Raw genomic sequence first — 22,421 nt, 5'->3', positions numbered from 1 at the left:
GTTGCATGTCACCTTCTCAGAGACTTTGCGTGCGCTGTCGATGAGCTCTTTCTTGGTGTAGGAGTCGTTGGGACTGCACTGCAGAGCACCAGCTTTACTCACCAGACCAGTACAGCTGTAGCCCAACTCTGTTACCTGCTTCCTGATGTGAGAGCCGATCTGGACAAATAAATAACACATTAGTAGTGATTTGACATACTAGAAGGGGTCATGATCAACTCATGTTTCTGACGGAAGAGAGGAATCTGTATGGTTACCTCATCACTCTCTGCAGTCATGGCAGCACATCTGGCCTCTGACGCCAGGTCACCAAACTCTGTGGTCAGCTGATTGGCCAGACCGCCCAGCTCATCAGGGTTGTTGTTGGATTTGGTCACCTGGTAACAGCAAATGTATATTGTAATATGACAAATCAACACAACAGTTTTCAAAAAACGAACATACTACAATTTAATCTCTTGTTTAAAATGACCTCCATAACAAAATAAGTGACACATTGATTCGTCATGTTAACAAATTCAATTTCAGAATAACCTAATGTTACTCTTTGACTCAAGGACACAGGTCAGCCAGATTAACAAAAAATAATGAAGCTCTACAGTGAAATCATCCTAAATCAACTTTTCCTATTTACAGCCCTGTAATTGAACAGTAATTTTGCCGTCTTTACCATTTCCTGAACAGTGACAGCGATGGCTTTGGCCGTCTTGACCATAGTGGTCTGATAATCCACAAACGTCCCTTCAGGTTCGAAAGCCGGACCGTCTTCCATTTTGTTAATGGCTTGAGTGATGGAGTTGACCATGCCACCCACGGCTCCTGCAGCGCTGGCCTCCTCCGCCAGAGTCGCGGCCAGATCATCCACAGCCTCCTTCATCATCTGAACAGACTCCTCCAGAGCCTCCTGTGTGTGGGCCGCCTGCAGACACAACACACACACACACCGTCCTCTGAGTTTTGAAGTCATCATGTGTGAGAACTGATGTAATTAACATCACATCCTGATCCATCTCAAAAACATCTTGATGTGGTCTCACCTTGGGGTTTCCTCCGGCCTCTTTGGCGGTATAGAGCATCTGTAGGGCGGACTCAGCCAAGGTCTTCGTCTGATCCAGGACGTTCATCTGCTGCTGGCTGTTCACAATCTTAGACGCTGTACCGATGGCAGCAATGATCAATGGCTCGAAGTAGCTGACCATCTGAGACACCTGTGAGAGAACAACACACGTTCATCCTCCGCTAGAGAAACCCTGCGAGATCTCTCAACTGAAGAGTGAGGGCTGCGCGGTGTTACCTTATGACCCAGCTGAGAGGCGTCTGCGTGGGCTGCAATGGCTACCGGTTCAATCAGGTTACTGATCTCATGCACGGATGCCGCCATCTGCTCATGCAGAGCCTACAATAACACAACATTAACAACAATTCACATTTAAGAGTTTTGTCATTTGTTATATTTGCAGATTTTAGGCTATTAAAGTTTCAACTTCGGGTCAACTCCGCCGCTGTACTCCTATTGGTAGTTGTTCCTGAAACTAGCACATGTTTTGCATAAGGTTGAGAAAATCACAACTAGACATGCCCACTTCCTGTTGCCTACAATCGCTGTTGCTCGTGTGAAATGAATGACATCGCGTCACTTGGTAGCTGGCGGTCTGAACGTGGCTGAAAATGTAAAGCGAGTAAAACGAGCGACTGTGACCGTTGGCGACAGGAAGTGGGCGTGTCTACCGTATCTACGAGGGTTGTGCTTTTCTCAACCTTATGCAAATGATGAGCAACTTTCAGGAGCGACAACCAATAGGAGTACAGCAGCTGAGCTCACGTCAGCCGTCTCTCGTCTGACACACAGCGACAGTCACAGTCACTGGCGGTCTGAACACATCTTAAGACGGTGGAAGTATTCTGATGATGCCGAACATCTATGCAGCAGCTTGTGAGTGTTGTGAAGCCTCACCTCATGCGAGATGTCATCTCTAGGCGTGAGCTGTTGGCTGATGGCTGCAAGCGAGGCCTTGTCCACCTCACGCATGCAGTTATTAAGAACCTCGATGGCGTCGTCACACTCCCTCTGTCCTGGAGCCTTTTCCCTGAGAACAGCACACATTTAAATTACATACATTTACGTTTAGGCATTTGGCAGACGCTTTTATCCAAAGCGACTTACATTGGTTTATCCTATACATTTTACATAGGTATTTGCAATCCCCTGGGATCGAACCCACAACCTTGCGTTGTTAACGCAGTGCTCTTACCACTGAGCTACAGGAAAGCTGGAAATCACACTTGATCACAAACTCAAATGTAAAACACCTCTGAAAACGTATATGTCTAACCGTGTGGAGCTAGTGCGTGATACCTCATGTTGGTGATAAGTTTCTTTATGGAGTCGGACACCGTTCTGGAGTGTCCGGCTAGCACAGACCATTTGGGCGGATCTTTGGGGTTGACTGCTAGCGAGCGGGCCGTCTGGATCAAACCTGTAGAACTCTCCAGCATGGTCTTAGCAGCTGCAACGATGGGCTCCATCGCTGCCAGACCCTACAATCACAGATCGCACAACTTTGTTAATAAGCTAAAAGTTAATCAGCACTGCTTAGCATCGAGTTGTGAGTGACGCACATCTGGGCTGATTTGAGCAGGCACGCTGGCAAACTCCGGGTTGGAAGCGAAGGCGGTTAGGTTATCCACGGCCTCGATGAGCGGCCCAGTGGCTTCCTTACACTTCAGTCTGTTCTCCTGGTTAAATGCTCCATCGAGCGCCTGACACCACAGCACAAACACATGGTTATATTCTCGCAAATCCACTAGACCAGAAACAGATGCTAGTTTTTCAACCCACTTTGATGGACTTGACGAGGTTGGCGGTGCTGTTTGCCACCTCTTTGGCACTCTGGACGAACTGTCTCTTAGCAACAGGGTTTGATGTTTTGGAGGAGGCCAGTCTGCAGGCATTGCACAGAGCCGAAGTGTGTTTGGCAACAATCGTGGCGGCAGAGAGGACCTTGGGAAATAAAGACGAATGAGAGTTGGTGAAGTTCTATTTGGATTTAAATGACTGGAAATTGTGATCTTGAAGGCAAGACTCTTTTACCTGGGACTGAGTGCACGCTGGATCCACGAGGTTCTGACAGGCCATCTGGATGGACTGTTTGGCTCTGGCGAACTGAGAAGGGTCCACAAGACCCTTCTGCCCAGCGTGACTGTTCGGGTCAGAAACAGCCACCAGATACGCCCCCTATTAGTGACAGATCCATTAGTCAGTCAACATGACAAATAAAGCGCATTTATATGATTCACTTTCAAACTCAATAAGAGTTTCTGCTTTATGCAGCCAAAGCTAAAAATAAAAGATGGAAAGAGTGTCTCGGTCTCTTTGTGTTGCTATGGTGTTAATAACTTTATAAAGACAAAACCTTAGAGAGTTTTCACCTGAGCGGCCGCCTCAGTGAGGCCACATAACGCTTTAGATGCTGAACTGACGGAGTCTCCAAACTCTGGTAAGTTACTATTCTTGGCATTATGGGAAATCCCAGCCATGGCTTCACCCAAAATCTGCACACAAACACACATAAACGTTAACACACAAGTCAAGTTTGTTTCTTGGCAGGAAGAATGAATGAATGCCGGTGGCACCTTTGAGTTCTCCATAACGCTGTCAATACAGTCAAAGTACCCCAGATCATTGACTGCTTCTGTTGGGTTCTCAAGCATTCCTCCAACCGTCTGCACACACAAAACGGATTGCGTTAAACCAGTTACAGAAGTTCACTACTCCAGAACAAATCTAAAAACAATGCCCTGCAGACACTGTCGCTGAAGCCCCTGTACTACCGTTGACATTCATAACAACACATAAATACAACAATATTGCCCAAATGATTCATATTCAAAGATGAACGAAAACATCCTCATAACGGAATAACTGAATAACTGATGAAATGAGAAAGTAAGAGAAGAACCTCGAGCTCGCGCAGAGCGTTGTCACACTCCTTCTGTCCCGGTGCCTGCTGGGTACACATGCTGATCAGCTGATTAATGCTGTCTGTCACCGCGCTACGGAGAAAGAGACATCATAGAGACATCAGAGAGAGAAACACATCCAAGAGATATGAAACATTGTACAAGAGAGATAGAGCTGTGAGTAATATCCCACCCACATGTGTTACCACGCACTGACACACACACACACGCACACAGATACGCTCTCTCTCTCTCTCTTCACCGCTTGGATGCTGTAAGGAATGAGAGTTTTCATAGTGTGAGCTGTGAAAAGCCATTAACAGCTGGGATTTCTCTCTCTCTCTCACACACACACACACACACACACACACACACACACACACACACAGCTGTGCTTCTATAGTTACCCATTACATAATTGTGCTCATTCTAACACAGATGTGTATAAAAGTGCTTATGTAACAAACATGAGTGTAGTGATGCATTAACCTGCCATCCCACTACCTGCCTGCCCACACAGCATCTCATGACAAACTCTTAGAACAAACACAGCTCACCACAGCAGCCAAGGTACTGATGGTACTCTGGCTTAGCCCTGTGGCTAAAGATCTTATAACAAGAACATTCATTTGAACTGGTTACGTTTCTATAAGTAAATGTTGCTGATATTAGAATAAATGTGTTTGGAAACTTATGAAGAAAGTGTGCAATAAAAGGAAACACAGGAGACAGATTTTCTAACCGAGCAGCAGCAGCGAGCTGGTTTTTCATGTTGGGTGAGTTGGGGTCGGTGGACAGAGCTTTAGCAGCCAGCAGGAGTTTACTGGAGGACATGGAGATGGTCTTGAGGTTGGTGACCACTTGACTCTGGTCCTCTTTAGACTACACCAAAGAACAAGAGAAGAAATCGCTCCACTGTCTATTTAAACATTCAATTGATTCCCAACACCAGTTTATATTAAATCAAAAAACATTCTTTGTCCATACCTGGGACTGTCCAGCCATGTCCGTTCCAGCCTGCAGGAAGTGATTGAAGTCCTGACCGAACTTTCCGGAGGCTTTGGCCAGGTCCTGGGTGGTGCCGCGCGATGCCTGCACAACCTCATTGGCTGACTGGTTCAGTCCGGCTGCCGCCTCGTTCAGATTGGCCTGAGCTTCCTGGAAGTTCTTCCCACTCGCCAGAAACTGAAAACACATCCGATGTGTGAATATAATCCAAAATCAAATGAAGATGTTTTTAAAATCTATTTGAATATTTTCCAACGACAATTGGTTGATGTTCACTAAATAATGTGTCAATTCGCAGCGCCTGACCCAAAAAAGACAAGGACACTGTCAATCTGAATGTCTAAATTGACTCACTTTATCAGATAGTAGTTTCTTGCTGGCTTCTCCTACAGTTCTGATGGCGTTATCCACGTCTCTCTGACCGGGCAGACAGTTGACAGAACGGTTCAGAGCCTGAGACACAGCTTTGGCGACCTGAGAAAACAAGCAAGCACCCATCATCAAGCAAAATTCCATTGATCCCTTTCATAAACACACAGCAGGCCATTATCTTCTCACTATAATGAACCGAATCTCCCATCCGTAATTACCAGGGAGGTTTCGTTACTGAATTTAGCTTTCATTATGAAGTACTGAAGTCGAGCTGAACCTGGGCCAGTCTCTGCTGACTGTCTGGGTCTCCCGGCTTGGCGACGGCTCTCTTGGTCTCCTCGATGAGGCTGGCAGACTTGTCCATGACATCTCCGGCGCAGTCCAGTATGGCGTTACGAGCTTGAGGGTCTTCTGTATTGGCGGCGACTCCGCGGGCAGCGGACGCCAGGGAACGCAGCGCTTGAGCCACGTCACGAGCAGCCATGCCTGCAAAACACACCCGACACATGCCGATCATCCGCAGCACGACGTGTCTGTTAGTTTTCACTGGATGGATAGAGTTACCTGTGTAGTTCTCATTGCCTTGTGTAGCTTCGCTGATCAGCTGAGCGATAGCCGAGCTTACAGCTTTAGTGCAGGAGCCCAAATCCTGCGAGCATTTCTCCAACTAAACACAGAAAACACACGTCAGGACCCTCTCATATGACGTAGCCCCTGTTTGTGTGCACAAATAATGTGCAACAATCTGCATGAAACTCACGGTTTCTCCGGGAAGAGGCTTGAGTTTGCCCTGGGCGGCTGAAGCTTTAGCCTCCTGCATGTCTTTCTCCAGCCCGCGGACCACTGTCAGAGCATTATCAATCTCCAGAGGACCGCACGTGTCCTGAGCCTGACGACACATTTTGAACTCGTTCAATGAAACAACGACTGGAAGAATTTGATGAGCACAATGACATTAAGATCTTTGGTTATAACATGCTGCCACAGTACCTTCTGGGCAGCGGTGCGGAGTTCAGCCAGAGCACTGGCCAGGTTTTTGGCACACTGACTGAGCTGCATGGCAGACGCCTGGTCGCTGATGGTGGGAACTGTGGCTTTGGTTGCGGTCACCATCTTGGCTCCGGGCTGTCAGTGAACACAACAGACGTGAGCACAAACCAAACACATTGGCTCGTCATTACAGGAAGTGAAGGTATAAAGAGAACCTGGAGGAAGTTCTGACTGGCTCCGATCAGAGCGAGCTGAGCGCTGGGGCTGTCGGGCTGAGCCTGACTGCCTCTCACACCCTGAACAAGCTGAGGGATCTGATCCGCCACCGCCTGTCCATCAAACCAACAAGACACATTTCAATTTTTCTTAATGCAAAATCATTATTCCAAAGAAAACGAAATGATGATAAATCATGATGTATTATTGTTATTAAATAACAAATTATTTGAATCAACCCTAGTAAATAAAGGATTTAAAAGTGGGTATGTTGTTATTGCAATGTAACCACATCAGATACAACTGCTCATGTGAACTTGATTTGATCCTACTGAAACAGGAAGTGGGCATCACTCACCTTGCAGCTCTGTACGAGCTGTTGCTGGGCTGCAGGGTTCTTATTGGAGGAAGCGGCATTCTGGGCTGCGGCTATAGTCTGAGTGGCGGCCGCGGCAGCTTGTTTCGCAGCATTCTGACAAAAACAAACAACACAAATATGTCAAAGCTCCATCTTTGAACGCACACTCCATGTGATTGGATACAGCATCACAATAGCAAGTGTGATATCTCCTCACCTCCAGTTTGTTGACCAGTCTCTTTTTAATGGCGTTCTGCGCGGCTGCATTGGTGGCCATGCGCAGACCCTCTGCAGCCTCACGCAGTTTCTGCTGCTGTTCCTCACTGTCTGGGTTCGCAGCGGCGCCCTGACGTCACACACACAACGGCAATCGTTAACACTCCACATTCAGACCCAGTCACGCTAACACACACTGATGGTTTCGCATCTTACCTTGGCAGCCTCCACCATTTTGGCGGTGGCGTCGGCGAGCAGTTTGGCTGCAGAGAGGAGTTTGCGCGAGTTCTCGAGGTCGGACTCGCCCTCCGCATCCGCCTTGATGGCGTTAACCAAATCAGAGGTGGCTTGAGCAAGTATCCGTGCCTGACGCACCATCTCACCTACAAAGTCAAAGTGTAATCAAAATGGTTTAATCAACATTTCTGTGTGCATTGTTTATCTGTACATGTTACTGTAAAGAAAATATGTGAACGTCGATACGGCCCCCAGCAACCTTCAAGTTATCAGTCCCTACATCAGCTCATGCACCGCCTCCCGTCATACCTGCATCTCCCATTGAGCTGAAGATGTTATCCGTCACATCCAGGATGCGGTCGGTAGCCTCACCGTGCCGTCCGATTGGCTGTCCTCCGCTGGCGTACTGTCTGATGTGCTGCAGGAGCTCATTGAGAGCATGGGTAACACCAGTGGCGGCCACGCCCACCTGTCTGAGCAGCTGCTCGTCATTGGTCGCCCCCTGTGACGCCTCAACGCAGCCCTCCACGGACTTCGCCACCAGCTTTCCAGCCTCGATGAGCTGTTCCTGACAGACAGGTGAGTTGATGGTGGGCGCCACCACCTGCACAACACAAAAACAAGCATCGGGTCAACTTGGAGTAACTCACACAAATATTTGTTAACTGCCGAAACATATTTAATTATTTTTTTGTTCATAGAACAAATGTGGTTCCTTCCAAAAACTGGAATTTACAGGTCTCATTATCCGTGTGGAGAGCAGAAATATGAAGAAATGCATTCATTTACTTACTCGAAGTAAAAAACACTACACAAACTGTCCTCAAATCGTAACTTTCAGTCCAGTTCTAAGGGCCAGTGAGAAATGAGTGTGGCGTCTCACCCGTGTGCAGGCCACTAGCTGTGATGTTGAGAGGGCACACTGGGTGGCAGCAGCGATCACTCGGTTCTGTTGGGTTGAGTCTTCAGTTTTCTGAGCAACGTTCTTAGCCTTTAACACCAGAGCGGCGGCCGCATTCGCCACGGCCTTCGCCAACTGCATCAACATATCCTACAAACAAACACCATCAACCTTTAGACTTACTCAACAATACACACTCACAAACTATATCAATACATCACTATTACGGCAATTAAACCTAGATTAAACATCAAATTACTTGTATATCTTCAATTAAAATGATGACATGTTGTGTCATCTTGTGTTTTTAATTAGTAGAATGATTGTTGAGTCTATCCACCAGTACTGTATTTTAGTTTATATATAGTAATGCTCATACTGTTCTTTATACAGACATATATATAAAACACATGGCGGTTACACATGTTTCCATTAAACTTCAACTGTGGTCACAAATGTGCTTTTTTTGATAAGCGTCTGGTCCATATGAGGCCATTAAATGTGCCCTTGAGCGTATCGCATCCCTTCCCCTTCCCCACATAGACTGTGTTAAGAGTGATAAGAGATAAAACTAGTGGTTCTGTTTAGAACAATGTGACTGGTGAAATTCTTGGGATTAACTTTCAGAATCCTTTTACTTGCTATTAGTACTTAGCTGACAAACAATGTAACAAGTCTGAAGATGAGTTTCTGAATCCAGTGTCTGGAGTCTGTCCACACGATAATTTCACCATTATGAGAGCAAATATGGATTCGATTGTGAAACATCTCTAAGGCAGGACTCCCATGCAGAGAAAAAATTGAATAAAATGATTGATTTTCAATGGAATAATGGAATGCGAGTACAGAACACTCCGCAGTAAGAGTCTAGTGACCCATCACCCTGTTATTCCTCATGTGTCATGCAGATATCCATTACAATCTCCATTAAAGTGTAATTATCAAATAATTCATTAAATAAAAATGACTATGATTGATTCCAGTCGCATGATTGGTTGTTGGAATATCAATTTCTTGTTCTATGTTTGTTACCAGTATATGACTATAAAGGAGTGTCCGTCTGGATTGTATGAATGCTGCTGTACCTACAGACTGATGAGAACACGCAGGTTAATGAATTACACTCATAGTATCAGTGTGTGTGTGTGTGTGTGTGTGCGCGAGTGTGAGACCTGGAAGTGCTGATCAGCATCGGACTCTCCAATATGCTGCAGGAGTTCACCGCTGGCCTGACCCACATTTCCTGCCGCCTGCAGGAGGTTCTGACGTGGCTGAAAACACACACACTCGCATCAACAAATGGATATTATAGTAAATATTACTAGTAGAATATTTGCTATCTCTTTGTTAAATTAAAATGCTTTTTAACACTGCGCTGACACCTAGTGCCCACCTATGGCACTGTGACTCATATTAACCAGAGTGCATTAATTCTACAAAACCGATTACAGCGATGTTCAGAGAGTCATTCCCCACAGGATTTTAGATTTTTTGTGATTTCTGCAGACAAAAAACATCTTGATTTAGGAGCGGCTTTGATTCTCGGATAAAGCAAAAAAAATCTAATTGAATTGGAAAGCAGGGCTCTTATTAAAGAGCAAATTCATAATGATGGTCTGGAAACCTTGGCCGCTTTAATTCTTCAATGCTCGCCCAACAGACCAATCTGACTGACAGGTCAAGCAACCAATCCCGTTTCATTTAAAGGCACGGTGTCCGATTTCTCTTAGTCGTTAGTGATGTGCAAATCCCCCAAAACTAACCCCATCTTTCGCTTTCGTCAGCGCTCGGCTAATGTCCGTTCTGTGCACTGTTCACCTAACTGCTGATTGGCTACAAGGGTTTTAGTACTCGGCCCGACTCAGTTGTCTTAAGCCTATTTCGGAAATCAGGTTACCCGTCTTTAATGCAGCTTCATGCTTATGGTTGTGGAAAAGTTTAAAACAATGTTGCTAAGTTTATGCCATGAACCTTTTAGGTATGCATAGCTTTGAGAAATCAACTTAGTGGATTGTGATGAATGTTCATTGTCACATTATAAACATGCTTTGGGTTGTTTCCAGGGGAAATGTTTAAGAACGTGACACACACGTCGGTAAGAGGGACTAGATGGAAAGCCTGCAACCTTTAGCCAAAAAAGCGTAGGAAAGTAGACCAGAGGCTAGTTTTATAATGGACGTCATGCGGAAAACCTGCTACAATCTCAAAATTGTGTTGCCGCAGATTTTGCGGGGTTTGTTTGATTATGTGTTCAATTCTGCCATCGCAAAATCCTGCAGGGTCAGAAGTCTTACAGAAATTAATAGCACCTCTGATTCATGGGTGTGGCTAAAGAATTTGGCAACTTCGTTACAAGAATAATCCTACAGTAATACCTCAGTATTTGTGGGCTGAGCAGGTCTTAAGCATATCGGACACAGCACACGCTAGGTTCTTAGCAGCTCCCAGCAGCTGTTGTCCGTTTCCTCCCTCGTCCTCCATCAGCGCCGCCAGAAGTCTGACACCCTTAGACATCTCCGTCAGGTTGGAGGAGATGGTGGTGACGGCACAGCCCACAGCCGTGTAATCAGTCTCCGCGGGGTCACCTGAGGAAGAAACTTATGTGAATGTGAACCGAGGACAAACAGCTGCTGCCTGTGGAGAGTTTGTGAGTCGTCACCTGCAGTCAAGTTGACCATAGAGGCCGTTCCTGCAGTGATGGCGTCCACCTGAGAGTGGATTTCATGTTTAGACTCATCCATTTTGTTCTTCCTCCAAGCTTGAGATGCCTAGATGACAGAAAGACAGCAAGATGTTAAGTGGTGTGGCATGCCATCGCAAAATATAACTCCTTTTTCATTTGCTACTTTTTCATCCCATTTGTGTTTTTTCTGCATTTGAACAAAATAATAATGTCTCTTACAGCATCAGTGCCCAGAGGGGGAAGCGAGTCTAACTCATCGAGGGAAGCCTGGACCGCCCGTACGGCCTGCATACTGGAGTTAATGGTGCCAGTTAAAGCCTGCTGAGCTGACGTCTGAAACACACACACACACATCACAGGACAGCCAAAGTGATTGTCTCGTTGTGTACTTTAAGGTTTCAGGTATAAGAGAAGTGTTTTGTATATGGCTGTAAATATATATCTGACCAGAGGGGGCATGTGTCCTCTGTGCATCTGGCCGCTGGTGACATGTTGTTTGGCCTGAGGCATAGAGCCCATGTGAAAGCTCTCTGGACCTCCTGCACCCGAGCGGATGATGGCTGGTAGAGCCACGGAGCCTGTTTCCACCTTCCCAACTTTATTAAACTGCTGCTGGAGTACGGTTGATCTGAAACACCATCACTCATGAAATCCCCAGCTGAGTCTTTGTGAGATGTCACAGTGAACAACACCACACTAGACTTCGTCACATCAGAACATTAAGGACTGTAAAAATGAGGCTCACTTTTTGGGAGAGACAGAGTCTTCCAACATGGTGGATTCCTCATCCCCCTCCAGGCCGAAGTGATCTTTGCTTTTTTTCTGCAGATAAAAGTGAGTTCAGTGAGACACTCGAGACAAGCATCTGGACTTTACTGGAAAGCAGATTGTATCGTTTTCTAGCAAAATCAGGCATCAAAGTTTGTTGAAAAATGAATATCCAACGATTTCAAATGTATTTGTTACATTGAAAATAAAACTAGTCCCTTTGCTTGATGGATCATCAGGAAGTGTTGCACATTACAAGACACGCAATAAAAATCCCTCCTACAAAAGATCAAGTCTCGTCTAGTCATAACCAGATTCTTGACTGTCTTACTTGCAAATATTCAAAGTGACAAAGCCAGCCAATCAGAGTGGAGTTATCAACATTATCCTAGTGATGGATTGTTTAGATTGGTGTGAATGCGCATGGCACATTGTAGTGATTTGTTTATGGCACTTTACCTTTTTGAGAATAATGTCAATGTAGCCGGCAATAAGTTGTGCGATCTGTTCTCCTTCAGTAGTCTGAACTGAATAATAACCATCCTGATAGTCTCCAAAGTCCTGAAACATCAGAATTTAAATGAATATTTGTAATGTTTCTTATTTCCTTCAAGATCTGTTCCCTCAAAAAATGTGTAAAAATGCTGTTGGTAGAACACAGAGGTGAGATGTGCATTTCACACAAGAAAAGACGTCTGGGTGTTTTTTTTTAAATTAAGGAACTGCAAATGTGCTATCTAGTGGCCAAATGTAGATGTATTCCTCATTTTGTCTGATATACTGTTTACCATTAGTATTTACTGCCACAGTTCAAACATACAGTAACAGGCATTCTAGTTGACTACCTATTGTGATGTTGACGTACCAGATATACACAAGGCAAAACGGAAACTCATGACAACTTGACCATGATACTAACCAAACAGGGAAATTTTGAGGGTTGAAAACTTTAACAATATCCACAGTGTTCATTCGTATAAAATAAATGTATTTTCTTAATGTAAATGTGAAACAACACAGCATACGTAACAATAATGAGTAAGTTTCGTTTAGTACCAGAGTGAAGCTCTTAGGGGAGGCCGCCCAGCGCTTGATGTTGGTCAGACTCCATTCCTGAATCACCTCTTTGGTTTTCTCATCCACTCTCATCGTACTCTCTTTAGTGATGCCCAACAAACGCGGCACAAGCTTGTTTTTGCCTTTCATTTTTTCCTGAAAGATATATTAACATTACTTTTATAGACGATTTCAAAGTGACAAACATAATCAAATGTTATTGTGCCTGTGGATTATTTCTGATAACAAGCAAAAGAAACTGAAAAGAAGCGTTACTTGGCTAAAATTGTCTCTCCAATATTTTCAATTTAGACTGCGATACCAAGCTCAACCGCTTGGTTGTACCATACGGTTTCTTTAAATGCGACCAAACTACAGGACACATTCAACAAATTGTTTATTTAATAAAATGAACATACAACAAAATACAACATATTGTTTATTTAATACAATTATTATACAGTAAAATAATAATACAAATTAATATTAACATAAATTAAATATAAATAGTTATATTATTAGACACTAGCCAAACACAAACTGGAAGTTCACTGTGGGTCAGACACAAGCATTCGATGAAACGGTCAATACCACAGTGCTGTTTCCTGATAACAGAGCTCATTTGTGACATGTTGACATTTACCTTGACTAAGAAGAAGGACACTCCGTAAGTCTTTAAAGACCTGGCGAGTTTGACGTAGCTGACTTTAGCCTCGATCTCAGTCATGTTTTGGCAGTTTTTATGTGCCTTAAAGGGACAAAAAGAAACGTGTTTAAAGCAATGTTTGTGAAGCATGGCTGTACTCATATTTCTCAAACATTCTGCAAAGAGAAGACATCTCTGTAGAACACTGTGCAATAAAAAAAAAATACAGACACAAAAGTATGTGAAAACTTCAGCCCCAGCATATTTTTCCCCCAGCTCATATTATTTACACACTAACAGAAATGTTATAGACCATTAAAGGCATAGTTCATCCAAAAAAGAGAAAATACTGTCATAAATGACTCGCTCTCTAGTTGTTCCAAATCCATATACATTTCTTAAAAATATTTGGACGAATGCTTTTAACCAAATGGTTTCTTGGACCCCATTGACTACCCTAGTAGGAAAAATGACAACGGTAGTCAAAAGTGTTTGCTAACAGAACAAAATGTTAAAGTAATTTTTATTACTATGGGAGTAAATGAGCGCTTTTCCACCATCGCGCCAAACTGTTCTAAGCACAGTCTGAAACGGTTACAGTTATGTTTCGACGTGAGCCTGGTTCGACACCACATGATTACAAACTGTTCTCGGCTCGGAATTTTCAGAACAGTTCTATAACCGTGCTGAATCGTGCTAATGAATGCGCGCAGAGCCGTTATAGCTCAGTCTCTTGTATAACCGAGGCAGCAAGTGTCGCGTTTGTGTTTACATTCTCAAAAATTCCGTTAACAGCCCTACGGTGGAAAATGAAACCATTTACGTACTGGGTGGCATAGACCGGCACGGAGTGGAACGATTAACTCTTTACCCGCCAGCCTTTAAAAAATGTGGCCAGCCAGCGTCAGCGTTTTTTAACATTTTCACTAAATTTTGATGGCTCACAGTACATTTTCTTTAATTAATTTATGGACAAACAATATATCAAATGAAAGAACAGAGTCTCTGCTTACAAAATAAAGAAACTGTATTCTTCTATCTTAATTTGTACCTTTTTTACCCGTTTCTTCAAAAATGCATTACTTTGATTAAACAGCTGAGATAATAAAAAATTTTGGTCAAAGACTCCACCCAGATTACACTCAGAACAATCATTAAAAACAAATCAAATATATACGTTCTAGGTTCAGAGATTCTATACTTCTTCCAAAGGTGTGTAATAGCGCCACCTACTGTACAACAGTAGAAACACTGATTGCTGTAATAACTCTTTGGCAGGGAAAGTTTTTTTTAAATGACGAAATAACCAGTCAATGGTGGGGAAAGAGTGAAGCAAGGAGAACGATTTGGCGCAATGAGATTTATGTATATTTGGAACAACTGGAAAGTGAGTAAATGACAACAGAATTTTTGTGGGAACTATCCCTTTAAAATAACACTAGGAGGAAAAAACAGTAAATGCTCAAAAAGCTTCATCTGTTTTTATAAATGGCTCTTCCTCCTGGATGCATCCTCTCAGTATGCTTGAACATCTCACCTGGAAGATTTTCCTCTCGCCCTTGTTCTTGATGTACTCCTTAGGCAGAAACTCTTTTAAACTGCATGAGACACAGCAAGCAGGAATAAACATTTCAAGCCATTTAAACTCATTTATATATTCGTGCTGGTAAGTGATGAACAAAGAAGTTTTGTAAGAGATTTAATAATGACGAGAGCTCACTCTAAAAATCCTGGTTTGTGTTTGGTCTCGTTGTGGTCTCCAAACTGGATCTGACACTGGTATCCAGCAAACTCACAGGCTTTATCAAAGGAAACGGGGTGAGAGCCGTTCAGAATGTCATCACGGGCCTGCAAGAACAATAACATTAGTACCATGCAACAACCCAAAGTGAATACAACCAACTGTCCAAGTATCCAAGCTGGGCCTGATGGTTAAAGCCACACTTCAAATGCCCATCCGGCATCACAAAATCACATCCAATAACACTTTTATGTTCATTATATGCCTTTGACGATGCCATAATGATCTTTACCTGCACATAAAGCAGATTGAGCTGAACAGGATCTCTAGAATCCACGTTCTGGTCGGAGTAGAAGAACTTTCTCCTGAGAAGAAGCATCTCAAACTCCTCCACGCCCTGCTCTCGCAGAGTCCGCCCGTGATCCAACCAATTCACTACCAATACACACAGTGAGTCAACTACACTAGATTCCAACAATTCATTTAAATCTTTGGCTGACTGTATGGTGTTTCATCAAACTTCCTAACACGTTGAGAAAGTACATAAAGAAAACGTAGCATACGCTCATCATCTGTATGAAGCTTCTGTTTGAGTTTCTCCATTTTTTTGTCGTCCCTCATGAGCGTCTTGTCTCTCTTCAGGGTTCCTGTGGTCTCTTCCTTCTTCTCCTCACCCACGTCACGCACCAGCGAGTACTCATCATAATTTGTGATGCCTGAGAAACACAATAGATAAAAATCCTCTGCTTACTTTGTGTTGGTTCAATGAAACATCGGAAGACGTGCTAAATATTCCAAATACACCAGATGTGGCGTATGCCAGATATTTACATATTCAAATGCTCTTGATAGTTTTTCTAAACCTCCAATAATGATCTGGGCCCGTATTCATGAAAAATCTTAGCGCAAAAAATTGCTCCTTGTGACAAAATTCTTAGAAAATTCTTAGAAACGCAGCCGTTTCCCCTTAGAATTACTGAAATGATCCTAGTAAAGAAAAGGTAATCCATAAAGCATCTTAACCCTTAAAAGAGCTCTTAAGTTCAAGCACTTAAGGAGTAGCGAGGAGGACTTTTAAGAGAGATGAGAGTTTCTTTAGCAGCAGAGAAAGATGGACGAATCACGAAAACTTGCAAAGCATGACAATTTAGATATATTTTTAAGGTTTATCATATTTTTTATTTTTATTGTTTTTTGTGTGCGTTCAACTTTAGATTTTTTTTGGTTTTGGTTTTCTTGTTCAGCTGCTTTGATGCGATGCCAAATGTTAAAGTGCTATGTTAAATTAACTTGAATGACAGTGAGTAAATATACCACAACACATTACATCGTGCAGGGTTCATGTTTGTGACCGATCCTATTAGAGACACGCTAACATCTCAAAGACAGCGCAGAAATGCCATAGCGTCAGAAATCATATTGGGCAACTGGAGAAATACTATGTACTATGCAGAAGAGATGATTTGGTTCACAACAGTCACAATCTGATCACAGAAACAATTTCAGAACTTACAGAAACCTACTGTGTCACTGTTCTTTTTCTATCAACTACTGTATGTTGATATTAACAGCATGAAAAAATATAAGTATATACATGGTAAAACTGAAAAAAGTTAGTTAAGCAATTTCAAACTAACGACCCCATACTTACCAGTGTTATGTCCTTAAACGTATTTTTAAACTTTGTTTCTCTCTTTTCGACTCTCCTACTCTCGCTCTTGCTCACAGGAGGCTCTGCCCTATTTGGAAGATTGTAGCGTGGCTCTGGATTGGCTGATGGGGATCTGGCATCTTTTCAAATTCGCCGGTTGCTGCAGAGTCTCAGGGGGGCAGATTGCATGCTGTTGTATTGTGTGCGTGTTGAGATATGCTGTGGGGTGATACGAATTTGTGTATACTTTTGTTTGATGGTTCTTATTCAGTTGTGATATCTAATGCTGTTATGTTTCTACCTTCCCTGTTAAGTTTTATAATTTAATGTTTTGATGTTTTTCCCCCACAGTGAATGTTTGATTGTTCTTCTATCTTACTCCAATGTTGACCAGAAGCGGTAGAGATTAAAGTTTAGGGCAGTAGTTTGTCTTTTGTTTTTTTTATGGTTATTCTGTAACCATGGGTTTAGTTAGCTGCCCCTCTTTGTTTATTATTTTGGCACTAACTAATCTCTCGAAGAGATAATTCTTTAAAAAAGGAGAGTAAGAGAAATAAATTTGTGCAAATGTATGTTTTTCCTCTGACCCAAGACCATAGGCATAACACCAGTAACATTTTTTCCTTCTTGGCCAATCAACCAATCACAGTCTTTAAAAGACTGTGTCACACATAGCAACGGGGTCAGCTCCGCCTCCTCACTGAGCTCCTTGCTTAAAGTTGCTCTCAAATAGGTCCAAAGTAATACGGGCCCTGATGTCTTCACATACAGTCTTTGAGATGTCACTCACCTATCCTGGCGCAGATGGTCATTAGCATATCACTGACGATTTTGGAGTCATCGACCATTACGGTTTTAACAGTGCCGTCCAACATCCGGATCTTCAGCGGTCTTTGTTTCTTCTTATACTCCAGAGTATCCTAATAAACATGTACAGAAGTTTTTATTGACTTTCTAACAAGCCCAAAATAGAATACATTTGGGAAATACTTTTTTGAGTAATAATGCAAATAAACTGACCCCGTTTCTAAGCATGTAGTAATCCAGGGCTTTGCCAGCCTCCAGCCAAATGCCTTTCTTCGGGTCCTCATCTGACAGGAACAGACCGTAGTCATTGGCTACAGAAGGACAGAGGAGTTAGACCAGGAGGGTAAAAGCATCTGATCCAGAGATAGCATTGACTGAAATGCTCTTACCAGAATTGAAAATCACTGAACAACCATTTGACACCTTCTATTACTTTGCCATAAAAAAAACGTAATTCATAACTAGTATATTAAGACATAGATGAAAAAATTATAATCCCAACCTCTATGCGATTTGCGATCTAAAGCCACGCCTCCTCCAAACACATGAACGTATTTCGTAAATCCACGTAACAATGTAAATCCATTAAATTAATAAAAAAGTTTTATTGTTCCAACTTGTCTGCCATTCTGCCTACATTGACACAGTGGACGTGAACGTGCTGCGGCGCTGATGATGTATGATCTCTAGGTAAACAGGGTGCGCAGTAGTATGTAAAATACGTTGGCTGAAAATGTACACATGACCAGTCACAGCGTTCGGCCAGAATGTTTTGATTGGGCGAACGTTTTTTGGTCCTACGCCTTTCACAGATGACATACAATTATAAAAATGTTATTTGACCACTATACTACAAGATTGATCAGGATGTAAAGAGATTTCCAAACAACATGACAAAAAAATGTTTCTGGACAGGATCACCCACCCTGCCTTTAAATTAGAGACATAAAAAACTGGCCAAAGTTTTATATTTAGCGCCATGTAGCTTAAAAACAGACTCGAATGCATGAAAAGATACAGTACATGACACTATGATAACTGTGGACAGTTTAACATTGCGGAAATTACTAAGCCATTTCATACAATGTTGGTATCTCATGAACATCACACGACTGAGCTTTTATTTCGGGCTACACAGGCGTTGTATTCAGAAGACGAGGAGCATCTAGTTTAAATGTTACCAAAAATAACACGCATAGCTAGTCATTTCTGTAAGAAGAAATATTCTCAGTTTTGCTTGAATGTTTAATGTTAAATGTTCACCCAAAATAAAAAAATTCTGTCATATTTTACATATTTTAGATTTTTTGCAGGGTTGCGAAGGAGGACATTTGTCAAACAAAAAAGAACATTATTTAAACATTATTTCCCTTGAAACTAACTAGTAACATGCCGTTTTTGAGCTTCTCAGACAGACTTTCTTAAACTTTGATTGTATGTGTATTGATCACAGAATGACTCAAAAGAATTCTATCAACCACATAGCAGGAATATTAGGCAGCTGTCACTAATTTATTGACATCCGTTTTCTTTCTCAACAAAAAAAAAGACAATGTTTCTGACTTAACTCTGTGGGATAGGTGATATAAGGTGTGAAAAAGTTTTATAAAGACGCTTTATAAATCGATCCTTGATATCTCAGTGTGTGTGACGCACAGAAGTGGAGGTCTGATCAGATGATTTGCCGAAACAACACAAAGTTATCAATCTTTATGTCACAGTCTCCAATTTGTGCGTGTCATATTTGTCATAATGGACTTAAAAGCTGCCCCCCGCTTAGACTTTATAAAGTTACTCTCAATCCTGCAGACTGTACTCTTGCTAACATACTCTCCAACGTGACATCTTTACTCCAGCAACCAAGACCCGCCCCATTTTAATTCTGATAGGTCAATAATGTTTGTTTGGTTGAGAATGATAGCTGTGTTCCTCTCATACCATTGGAAGCCGAACTTATAAACTTGAACTGAAATCAATACGCTTTTTTAATGTAATATTTTACTTATTTTATAAGTAAATATTTTTTTCCGCACTCAAACACCGCAAGCCGGAGATCTGAAACGGTGCCAGAAAACTTAAGGCCCTTTGTATAACGTTCTTTCTTGCGCAGGACACTAAATAAGATATTTTGAAGAATGTTGTTAACTGGACCCCATTCACTTGCATTGGTTTCGTGTCCATACAATATACGGTTTCGGTTACCAACATTCTTCAAACTATCTGCTTTTGTGTTCTGCGAAAGAAAGAAAGAAAGAAAGAAAGTCATACAGGTTTGAAATGATAACATTTTTGGGTGAACTATCACTTTTCCCCCACGGCAGCAAACACTTACTTGGGTTTAGGCTATTTGATGTACGTTTCAAATGAGATTATCATAGAGAGAAAGATTATCACTGAGCAAAAAATGCATTCAAAGTATTCGGGAATTGAACACACAACCTTTGTGCTCATCCAACGCTCTGCAACTGAGCTACAGGAAGACTATTCCTATCCAAACTTATGTCTGTCAATACATAAAGTGATTTTGAAAACAATGCTTGGGTTGATGGAATTTAATAGGTATATTAAGAGTCATTGACTCAAATTTGACCCAAAACCTGTCTCCGTTAACATCCACCTCATATCACAACAATCCACTGCACATGATTTTTCGTTCCTGGCTTCGTCTCTCAGGGGTTAGATAGAGGAAACATGCCAGCACTGACAGGCAAGCTGTAAGAGACTGCTGCACATTCCACATGAGCTGTTGGGTTTGGACGAGAGCATCGGTCAATGAGACGAATGACTCACAGGTTCGGACAAGTATGCAGAGGAGTCTGTCCAGCAGCGCTGTGATTACATAACATCTGGGGCTCAGCCGCACCCTCATACACACCCATTATAGTGCAGCAGCACAAACTAAACTTACACCGGACTGCTGGAGTATTTTGGCCTGACAGGTATTTATTTTTCTTCACTTTTTGGAGGGAAATGTTACAATGAGAAGCCAAAAACTGAGACATTAGGCTAGGATTATAGTTGCTGCCAGTGACATCAGAGTGTTTGTAAAACACTACAAATAGCATTTCATAACAGACGAGGCATATTATGAGGGAATATGACATCATATGCTTTTCTATTTGCGCTTCGAATCATAAACTATGCTTACACATGATTAGAAAACTGCAAAATCTGAGACTGTATATAATCTAAGCTTTCATGAATGGCAATAAAACCTGTCCAACTGTGGACTGGAGAGGTTACACTCGTAGGCCAATTTCAGACTTGACCTCTTTTTTGAAGCTTCTAGCATCTTGAGAGCATTTTTAAACGCCAGCACCTTTTTCTGCAGCTAAGAAGGTCTTTTGAGGTTGAAAAAAGTTCAACTTTTCAGCAATAAACGCCCGTGTCAAGTTCCTTTTTCAGAGCTAACCAATGACAGAGACCTGTCGTTTCCATAACAACATGCACAAAACATGATTGGTCGAGGAGGCTCAAGCTCAATATAATAAGATGACCGAAACGCCTGTTGGAGCAGAGTATGATTTCATTTTCATCAACTTCTGATTACATTTCTAGCGAGTATTGAAGTTTTTAAATATGCGATTAGTTATTGCAAAGACTGTTTCTCTGGGCTTCCTTCATGCACAGACGCTGCCTATGAAGTCATGCCGTTCTGCTGCTATTTGTAACCAAACGTAGCTTTCCTGTGGCTCAGTGGTTAGAGCAAGACGCTAGCTACGATCCCAAGGGATTGAACATAGTCAGAAACAAATGTACAGTACAATGCAATGCAAGTCGCTTTGGATAAAAGTGTCTGCCAAAGGGAGAAATGTAAATGTTCAGCATCTGAGTCAACTTTTTCGTGTCAAAAGTCAAGTCTGAACACGGCCATAGACTGTATAAAATATGCCGTGACGTCACCGGTAGATTTGTGAAGAGCAATTCTGATGCTGAAAGTGGGCGGAGCCGGCCATCGTCACTCCCGGTTTATTGAAAATTGGCCCTTACTCATGCAGAATTTTAAGGCTTAAAATAATTTGAACGGATGAGGTTTTAAAAATTCTCTGTTATGTTCTTCTCTGATATAAAGTTGGACATTTTAACTTGGGCTTCTTTTGAAACCTGTCTCTAGCGGCCAGACAATCAATTTAAGTCACTTCCGTGTTGATTTCACGAGATAGACCGGAAGGTTGCCTCTCAGTTACACTAGACTTACTGAGCTTCTTCAGATGTGGTAAGGAACAGGATATGACATCACACTCTAGGATTTCTGTTTTACATCAAACAAACAATGAAATAAAATCAAAAGAGTGACTCACGCTGGCCGAGCTGTGCCTCTGGTACTCTCTCCCTGATGATGCGACAGGCGTCATACACCATCGTGGAGGGCTCAAACTGCATCGTCTTCACCACATTCCCCACCCCGATCTTCAGCGACAGCGCCACCATGACTGACACTATGTGACTGTGCCGCTGCTACTCCTGCAAAACAAATATGACACAAAAACCATAAACATAAAGACAGAAATGGTAAATGTTTCCATGAGTTGTACATGAGCACCCACTGATTCAGCACATTCACATGTACTCCAGTATTGTTGTAATAGGGTACGTTTATAAAGCTACTAAAACATCCTTTGACCAATTTAACCAATGCCTACTCATGTCTTAATTTAACAGATGTCTGTGAAACCAGGTGTTATAGACAGTATAAAGACTGCTGTCTGTTATTTTTGTATTTCCATTGAATTTCCGTGTACGTTACAATGACAGTATAGAAATTCAAAGTTCTAACGTACAACATTCATTTTTGTTTAAAAAGTGCTGTG

At 42.4% G+C, this 22,421-nt stretch overlaps 1 protein-coding gene across 1 annotated transcript in view; it reads right to left on the bottom strand.

Moving 5' to 3' along the window:
* tln1 (talin 1) overlaps positions 1-22,421 on the bottom strand; it is a 58,147-nt gene that overhangs the window by 8,431 nt on the left and 27,295 nt on the right. Inside the window, 43 exon segments of the mRNA XM_056736012.1 lie at positions 13-159; positions 258-377; positions 671-919; positions 1,038-1,208; positions 1,295-1,396; positions 1,955-2,087; positions 2,357-2,538; positions 2,620-2,760; positions 2,840-3,001; positions 3,092-3,235; positions 3,430-3,552; positions 3,634-3,723; positions 3,960-4,053; positions 4,703-4,842; positions 4,948-5,145; positions 5,323-5,442; positions 5,618-5,826; positions 5,905-6,007; positions 6,101-6,229; positions 6,331-6,465; positions 6,546-6,659; positions 6,905-7,018; positions 7,122-7,250; positions 7,337-7,503; positions 7,667-7,961; positions 8,241-8,408; positions 9,431-9,529; positions 10,634-10,654; positions 10,656-10,843; positions 10,918-11,026; positions 11,161-11,274; positions 11,389-11,569; positions 11,687-11,763; positions 12,169-12,270; positions 12,766-12,921; positions 13,409-13,513; positions 14,949-15,009; positions 15,132-15,259; positions 15,445-15,587; positions 15,716-15,868; positions 17,594-17,723; positions 17,824-17,921; positions 21,912-22,074. Coding sequence (XP_056591990.1) covers positions 13-159; positions 258-377; positions 671-919; positions 1,038-1,208; positions 1,295-1,396; positions 1,955-2,087; positions 2,357-2,538; positions 2,620-2,760; positions 2,840-3,001; positions 3,092-3,235; positions 3,430-3,552; positions 3,634-3,723; positions 3,960-4,053; positions 4,703-4,842; positions 4,948-5,145; positions 5,323-5,442; positions 5,618-5,826; positions 5,905-6,007; positions 6,101-6,229; positions 6,331-6,465; positions 6,546-6,659; positions 6,905-7,018; positions 7,122-7,250; positions 7,337-7,503; positions 7,667-7,961; positions 8,241-8,408; positions 9,431-9,529; positions 10,634-10,654; positions 10,656-10,843; positions 10,918-11,026; positions 11,161-11,274; positions 11,389-11,569; positions 11,687-11,763; positions 12,169-12,270; positions 12,766-12,921; positions 13,409-13,513; positions 14,949-15,009; positions 15,132-15,259; positions 15,445-15,587; positions 15,716-15,868; positions 17,594-17,723; positions 17,824-17,921; positions 21,912-22,041 — 5,874 coding nt within the window. The 5' untranslated portion in view covers positions 22,042-22,074.

Source organism: Triplophysa dalaica, chromosome 22 (genome assembly GCF_015846415.1).
Source record: "Triplophysa dalaica isolate WHDGS20190420 chromosome 22, ASM1584641v1, whole genome shotgun sequence".
In the NCBI taxonomy this organism is placed as follows: domain Eukaryota; kingdom Metazoa; phylum Chordata; class Actinopteri; order Cypriniformes; family Nemacheilidae; genus Triplophysa; species Triplophysa dalaica.
Note: the sequence above shows the minus strand (reverse complement) of the source record. Positions and strands in the feature narration are given on the sequence as shown.